This window comes from Parasteatoda tepidariorum, chromosome 4 (assembly GCF_043381705.1).
Source record: "Parasteatoda tepidariorum isolate YZ-2023 chromosome 4, CAS_Ptep_4.0, whole genome shotgun sequence".
NCBI lineage: Eukaryota > Metazoa > Arthropoda > Arachnida > Araneae > Theridiidae > Parasteatoda > Parasteatoda tepidariorum.
Window position 1 is genome coordinate 81,358,446 of NC_092207.1, and position 8,774 is coordinate 81,367,219.

General features: G+C 34.9%; 1 protein-coding gene across 1 annotated transcript in view; it reads left to right on the forward strand.

Annotated features, from left to right (window-relative positions):
• LOC122269271 (uncharacterized) overlaps positions 1–8,774 on the forward strand; it is a 16,467-nt gene that overhangs the window by 4,170 nt on the left and 3,523 nt on the right. The window contains exon 3 of the mRNA XM_071180398.1: positions 1,752–1,988. Coding sequence (XP_071036499.1) covers positions 1,752–1,988 — 237 coding nt within the window. The remainder of the gene's footprint in view (positions 1–1,751; positions 1,989–8,774) is intronic.

Sequence of the window (8,774 nt, forward strand, 5' to 3'; positions counted from 1 at the left end):
TAATTGCTCCAAGATGCCAAATCTATAATTGTGTTTTTAAAGAAATTCTAAATGCTTAGTGTTAATTTCTTAGAGCTTTGCAGAAAAAAATGTTTTTTGGAAAAAATTTAATTGAAACTTCTATTGGCAGTAGGCAAGGCCGAACTGCCAAAATCAAAGCTCCCCGATTCGAAATGCCGCATGGCGACTTTCACGTGGTATTTCTCGGGTAATGCTAACAGCCATGCATTTTAATTTATTGTATGTAAAACATCCTTATTTTGTTCTAAAATTATATGTACTTTATCACAAATGTTAATTAATATAGAAATTGATTTCAATAATGCTGATCACCAAAAAATATTTCATTTGGCGATAAAACAAATTTTTGTGTTCTTTAAAATGAAACACTTTTTGAGGGTTATTATCTCACAAGGAAAAGTTAGGCTTTAAAGTTTATATTTTTGAACAATAAAATTTTTTTCTAAAACTTTCAGAATTTCTAGTATTAACTAATTTATTATACATTTAGTTGAATTTAGGTGAGTAACTGCAATATTTGATAATTTATTTTGCTAATATGTTTCTCATTTAGCTAATGTTTTGATTTTTTCCCCATGTACAATCTAAATAGCTAATATACTTTTTTAAAAGCCAATAAGAACATTGATAGAATTCTTCTACGTACAATACTATGTCTTTGATGATAAAATACTATGTCTTTGATGATAATATACTATGTCTTTGTGTTTGAACATTGTGATCATTGGCGAGCGAGCGCAGCGAGCCATGGTTCACAGGGTGAACCACATAGGATTGCGTAGCAATTCTCGGGGGTTGGCGAGCGTTAGCGAGCAGGGGGAGGAGCCTCCTAGTTTAATATGAAGTCTAATGAAATGTTCAATAGCACATAATTTTAATAAAAAATCAAATTTAAAAAATATTTGACTTATTTCTTTCTGTATGCAAACAGTTATTAATCTAAAAAACATTGTTAAATGATGAATCTTTCTTTATTTGAACAGAATTACCTCATTTTCAGAATTTTCTATTCAAGATACGGAATTGTTTTGCTTGTCTAGAATTGTCCTGCTTACAGCATAACCAGTTTACAGAATTTTTTGACCAAGATATGGATTCTTTTTGCTGGTACAGAATTTTATTGTTTTCTAACCAAGATACGGAATAGTTTCGCTTGTACAGCTTTACCCAGGCAACAACGATTTTAACCCTGATACAGAATTTAAGCCAGAATAACCCCTTTCCCAGAGCGGATTGTTGAAAAACGTTCAAAAAGCAAAGATACAAATGTATCACTGAGGTTCTGGGGGTGGGGAGTATTTACAGAGGAGTGGAGCCAAACGACTTCAGCTGCACTACGCGGTAAAGAGTCCTTCAGCTTCCAGTTAGAATAATTCCAGTCCAGGGAGTTTTCGGACCAGGAAATTATGGGTAAACTAATATTTCTAAATAAAGATTATAACTGTTTAGTATTCACAAGGCAATTTTATTTTATAGAAAATTTTGTGTAGGAAAAGAAAGAAGGTAATTGTGGAGGTGACTAAAATGATTATCTTACATGGGGATTAGGGTAGGGGATGAAAATTACAGTTAATTAACCATTGCCAATAAAAGCATTTCGTAAGACTTTTACCATATTTTTATTGAAGAAATTATTCACGTAAGCCCATTTATTCATGCTCTTGTGGGGAATTACCCCATATCCAAACACATTTATATTACATATTTTTTTCCATTTTTGCATGCTTTAGATATTATAGAATGGACCAGAGATTGGGATTGGAACAGAGACCGAGGCATGGATAAACAGAAGAACTTTAAATGTCCATCGTTACACGGTAGGTTCGCCGATATTGAAGATTGCTCAGCATACTTCGAGTGTAGAGATTGGAATTCCATGTGGAAACCCTGTCAAAGAAGGAAACGTTTTGATAGGTACAGAAAAGTATGTCTTCCATTCGATATTGCCGTATGTGATGACGGAAGTGGTGAGTTATTATCATATTCAATATATATTTTTCCACTGCACTAATAAAATTCTTATTTCCCATTTTATAGAATATACTTGCTGAAAACCCATTTTTCTTATTGGGGGAGGCAAGCAAACCATTAATGAATCAGTGCTAAAAAAACATTACTAAATCATGCACCAGACTAAAGACCATATACTGACATAATAAACAAAACTAAATAATTCTTTGTTTTTTAGTTTATTATTATTTGTTCTGCTTTCAGACGGTTTCACGTTATCAGATTTTTTTTAAAAAAAACACGCTTTTTTATTTTTCAGAAGTTTACCACTTTAAAATAAAAACTAACTATATATAGAATCATTTTTCATAATGCTGTTGCTTGAAGTCAACTCATAATAGTAAAATTTTTCCTCAGGCAAGCTATTTTCTACGGCATTTCTTTCTTTCGGGGAGATGGCAGAACCATCAAATATGTCTTCCGCAAAGTCTAGCCCGCCACAAATACTTGATCCCTCAGTTCCCTTGTCTTCTGGATTAGATTCAAAATTACAAGAATACGGAATAGTATAGAAAAATAATGTGCTGTTCCATGTGTCCGAAAAATGATGTAGAATTAAGGTGTGGTTCCCTTGAATGGATAAGTATCGTTTATCCATTAATTTTGAATTTTGGTACATAGCTTAGTTTTTTTCTCTTTATTTCAATTACCGTTTTTTTTTAAGTTACTTAGTTTTGCAGAAACGCGTCTTACAAGCATAACTATAAATTAATTAAATACGTAAATAGAGTGAAAATAATATATATAATATATATATATAANCTCATCTTGAATCATTCCCTCACTTCAGCGTCATTCCCTCACTTATATATATATATATAATCTCGTCATCAGCTCAGACAATTATATCAATAAAAATTTCAAGCTTCCTATAGCCAACTGGATTTGATGTTTTTAATCCTGCCGTGTTTCAACGAATTTTGAAAGAGTTCGTGTTTTCTTCTTGCTTAAATATTTATTTGTGATCTCTCATCTATGTTTACACAAATTTTGCAAAATGTACTTTAATAAAAGAAAATATTTCTTGTCTCATTTTTATTATTATTATTATCATTATTCTTTGTCTAGATTTGCATCAGAGTCCTCTTTGTACCTCGTTCGTAAAACAAAAAAATTATTTTTCCAGATCACAAAAAGACGACGAATGGGGTAATTGGAACCACAACTCCTAAAGGCAAGTGTTTTTGTCAAATTTTTTCATAGCATATCATTTTGAAATACAAAAAAAATTGCACAAGTTTAATTACATTCGCTTAAAAATCTACCTGAACTGCTGACTGGGTGAAAACTAAAAGAATGCATTTTGCTATACTGCAAACTATTCCAACTAAAATATTTGTACGGATTCCTAATTAGTCTGCACTTTGACCAATCCACGTAGTCGCTACAAATGATGGTTCTTTTTACAACTATTGTTTTTCAGAGAGTAGTGCCACCCCTCTTCAAATTGTGTAACTAATTTTAAGTTTTGGTGAAAATATAAACTTACATTAAGATGCGAAAAAAGCAAATCTTACATATCTATCTGTTTCCGTTTCTCAGTTTATTAATTTTGAAATCATTGGTCATTTTTTGACAGGACTCATTCAGACTTGAATAAACCACTATTCGCGATCTCAACACTCGAATAAGCTATTTGGGGAGAAGACCGGTTTTATGTCTTGATCCTCCCTTTTTGCCTCTCCTCCTCTTCTCAGTTGTATATGAATGTACTGCAATATTCACTCTTAATATTTTTCGTATTTAATTGTTGTACTACGGGCGCTTGACTACTACAATGTAATGCAATACAATTTGACAATTACAATAAAATACAATTAATGCAGTTACAAAAAAAATAACAATGACGTTAGAGTACATATGATATCGTTACAATAAGGACAGCTGAAGTCCAAAAGCATGAAAAGAAGAACTCTTTGAAGATGACGGAAAATAATTAGAAAATGTATAATTGAGATAACCAGAATACAATAAAATTAGTCTGGAAAGTAATCAAATTTAAAAATAGGTATATAAATCAACAATTAAAATCAAAATATGCAGGGCAATTCAGGATCCAATAAATGTAAAAAAGCACCAAAAATAAGAGCATCAGTGCCCAAAATCATTAAAAAGGGTAAAAATAGGAATCTGAACCAGAGTATAGGTATTTAAAATCAGTAAAATCAAAGTCCTTAAAGCTAATTGCAAATTTGAAATTTAATAATAGAATAGTCTAAGCAACAAGGAGTTGTAGATCCAATATTAGATCTGATAACTTAAAATACTTATGGGATTTTAAACAAGGGGTCCATGGCGTCGTTTGGGGACATTATGTCTTCGACACAGTATTTAATGATATTTCTTATGGTTTGTTTTTGTCTCCCTGTTCTGCACTACGACCTCATGTCTCCCTGGTTTTTAAAAGCGATGCCTCGAAGTGTTGTAAGTTTATTGAATTCCGTTAGTAAATGTTTCAGGGCTCGAAAAACCGCACGTCCGCTCGTCCTCGGCGGTCAAAAATTCCCCGCGGACAACAAATTTCTCGAATCTGACGTCCGCGCGGACGGCCATTTTCCCGTTAATGTTCGTGATACATTTTCAATTTTTGTTATCTAACAAGAGTCAAGCACGTCACTTCTAAAATAACCCTCTAATATAGAAATCCCGTTAATTCCTTCTTCAGACCAAATGCGCATGCTCACGTAATCGGTAAACAAAAGAAAAGTTGATCTGCGCATGTGCATTTGGACAGGTCTTAAACAAGAAGCGTTAAATGCAATTATGAACATCTACCTAAAAAGAAAACCCCTTTCACATTTTTGTGCAAAAACCTCTGTATATCATTGGCTTGATTGTGGAACTGACAAACGTCATATTTGATTAATTCAAAAAGCGCAGTACCCTCGGATAAATTGACATTCCAGATAACTTGACATTTGTCGCTTTAATTATTTCATAAAAGAAATACTAGGTTACTGAATATAAAAGAAATACTAGGTTACTGAAAGTAAAGGTCTGGTTTCTTAGGACAAGCGCCTTATCTGGGCGTCGGCGTGACGTCAACGTCCCGCTGACGCCAACAAAATACTGGTTTGTTAGCTCAAGGCCTGGTTTCTTAGAANATCTGTGCATGCGCATTTGGACAGGTCTTAAACAAGAAGCGCTAAACGCAATTATGAACATCTACCTAAAAGGAAAACCCCTTTCTCATTTTTGTGCAGAAACCTCTGTATATCATTGGCTTGATTGTGGAACTGACAAACGTCATATTTGATTAATTCAAAAAGCGCAGTACCCTCGGATAAATTGACATTCCAGATAACTTGATCTTTGTCGTTTTAATTATTTCATAAATGATATAAATTATTTCATAAAAGAAATGCTAGGTTACTATTAGTAACCTAGTATTTCTTTTATTACTGTATAATGTAATCCTAGTATTTGTTATCCTAGTAACTAATAATTCATTGTGCAATTTACATAAATGTTTGTAATAAATAAGAGAAAATTATATTTTTATTTATTTAGAAACTACGGGTTAGTTTCAGAGGAGGACGGGTACATTGTTGGATAAGCCGTCCTCGGGGACGGGTAAAATTTCTGAGTTTTTTCGAGCCCTGAAATGTTTGATGGTTTGGCATTTGCCGCAGTATTTGTAGCGTGATGTCCTTTTAAATAGTGTAGCTTGATGTACACCAAACACTCCGTGGCCTTTGTAAAACTGATTGAGATAGAAGTCACTACTAATTCTATGAGTACTTACTTGTGGGAAAAGGCTGTAAGTATGTCAACCATTATTCGACCTACCCCACCTCTGTTGCCAAAGTTCATTGCTGACGTCTCTGAGAAATTTTATTAATTGGGCTCTAGTGATGAGGCAGTTTATGGTTGGTTGGTTGGCTATAATGCCACTTGCCACACGGGCAAGCCTGCTTGGTGAAACCGAGCAAATTTAAGGCAGAGTGTGCGATTCTTGTTTTTCAGTGGCGCAATCTATGGCCAAGAATTCGACTTCGCCACACCATACGTCACGCATGTTTATAAGGCGGACCCATTCATACATTCATCCACAGATCGTAATTTTGACCTGAATCAGAGAACGATCGTTCTCCAATCCAGTGCCCCCAGAGGTTTGGATTTGTTTCATGAATTGGCAGTTTATATCCACCTGATCGAACTCCTTGCCCATTTTAGCAAAATTATCTGCCTCATTGCCCTCATTCTCCGTGTGTGCCCTAATCCAATTTAACATATGTCCTTTACCTATATTATGTTTGATTTCTTCAACTTGTTTACTTGTGCCCACGGGGTTTTCGAGTGAGTTCATCGGGGAGCGAAAATCTGTGTAAATTGTTGCCGAATGGATGTTGTTTTCATTTAGCCAATTGATGGTTAGTTTAATGGCCTGCAGCTCGGCCGGGTAGATCCTTGCCTCGTTGTTTAGTCTAATACAATTTTTATAGGCAGTCGAACCATTTAATTTCACGACATATCCACACCCCTTTTTAATTTGTCACCCGTGTTATTATCGAGTATTTCTCTCGTACTGCCATCGGTGTATATTTCATAACCCAGACCCGTTGGTAGGATGAATCCCCATTCGATTGCCCTAAATTCAACTGGATTGGTGTATGGTATTGTATTCGTACAATTTTACGGCTGGGCTATCAAAGTCTGAATCCAGGGTGGTACTGTTACTATTAGGCCATTTAAGTGTCCTTACAAAGTTATCCTCGCTTATCTTTATATATATCGGTAAGGTGCCGGCGTGAATTTGCAGTGACTCTGTGCTTTTTGTGATATTTATCAAGCATAGTCGTTGTATGGATGGTAGATGATTATTTATTTTAACTTTTGGTTTATACCAGAATACCGAGCCATACATTATAATTTTCTCCACTGCCTGTAAGTAGATTGTTTTCAATATTGTTAGTTTTAGGCACCATGTTACTCTTGAGTTATCACTAAGTTTATGGTACATTATATTTACTTTCTGCTTAATGTCTTCAAGGTGTGGGATTCAGCTCACCCTGGGGTCTAGGGTTATGCCTAAGTATTTCAAATTGTGCTCGTTCTTCATGTAAGCTCTTGTAGTGTTACGCATTTTGATACGGGATTTAATTAATTTTTTTGTTTTTCGGAAAAGTAATTGTTTTTGTTTTCTCAGGTTCGAATTCTAAGTTGTGACTTTCGGCCCATGTCATCAATAATTCGACCGCCTCGGTGCCTAGTTTGTCGATTTTGTATAGTATTGAGTCTTTCATAAGAAGAAGGACATCATCAGCGAATGCCAGCAGTTTAAAATGCGGTTCAATAGAAATGCTAAAGATAGTGTTGATTAAAACTAGCCAAAGTATTAGACTCAGTGAGGAGCCCTGCGGCTCCCCCACATTTGTCGGCATATTAAAAACAGTATCATTAAAGTTAAAGATGCTAAAACGTTTGTTTAAAAAGCCAAAAAAATGGTTTTAGGATCTGGTAACCCAGGTCAAGTTTATTGAGTTCAGTTTTGAGTATATACCAATTTGCGTTATTGAAAACGTTCTTAATGTCCATGGGCAACCCCACCATATGTTTACCCTCAAGGTTAGCTATGTTGATACGACTGACCACTTCTTTCAGTGCATCTTCTGTTCCTCGTCCCTTTCTAAATCCGTATTATTGATTGTCCAGTAGTTTGTTGTTTTCCAAATAAAATACTAGTCTTTGCGTGATCAGTTTATACAGAATTTTGCCCCAGATCGGTGGTAATGATATAGATCGGTGGTAAGGGGGATGGGCCGGATCTCTATTTTTCTTTTGTATGAGGCAGATCTCAGCTTTCTTCCATGATGTTGAGAAATGGCCTAAGGTTAAGCATTTATTTAGCATAGAATAAGTCGTGGATGACCTCCGCTGGTATTCCATCACATCCTGAGGCTTTCCCTCTCTTCTGTGTCTTGATGAAACTCTCTATCTCGGCCCCTGTGAATTCTCTGGTAGTGCTGTGTTTCTGTATTACTTCCATATCTTGAATAGATGTGAATGGAAAATGATAACTTAATATATTTGTTATCGATTCCTTATAGTTTGTCGAGACAACACCGTTTTGCAGCTTAGTAAAAACACCTGGTGTCTTTCTAGCATCTATATTTCTGGCAATTTTGTATGGTTTGCTGAATGTAAAATTATCTGTGAGTTTTATTATGCAATTTTTGATAGCCTTTTTCTTTTCAATTCCGATTAGTCGTTTCTATGTTGCAGATGTTTGTTTATATTTGATCCTATAGTGGTTTCTAATTTTCCTCTTCCTGCGCACTTTGACAGCGTCTTCTTACTGCCCTTACTTTTTTCCTCATGATAATAAGCAGTGTAGTCCACCAAAAGTTCTTCACACCTGCTCTCGATTTATGTTTCCTTTTGCTATCACTGCAGACTGTTTGTATATCAGTATTGCTTTGTTCTATGAATTGGTCAAGTTCATCCTCACTGGTGATAATAATTGGATTAGTGTTTTTGGCAATGTCAGTCAGCCCAATTCTTAATTTAAACCAGTCCAACCGACTGTACCTAAAAATTTGATGGATTGCTTGGCATTGTTATTGTCTGCGTGGGCATAAAAATAAGTAAATACCAAACATGACACTTTCATGCACTTAAGCACACTGAATTAGTTAAAAACTGTTAATATACGCAGTATAACAAAAAAATCGACGCACCAAGAAGGAGTTGTCCGATTGAAACGAAAATTGGTGGATAGAACACGAGTGGAAATGCAACTA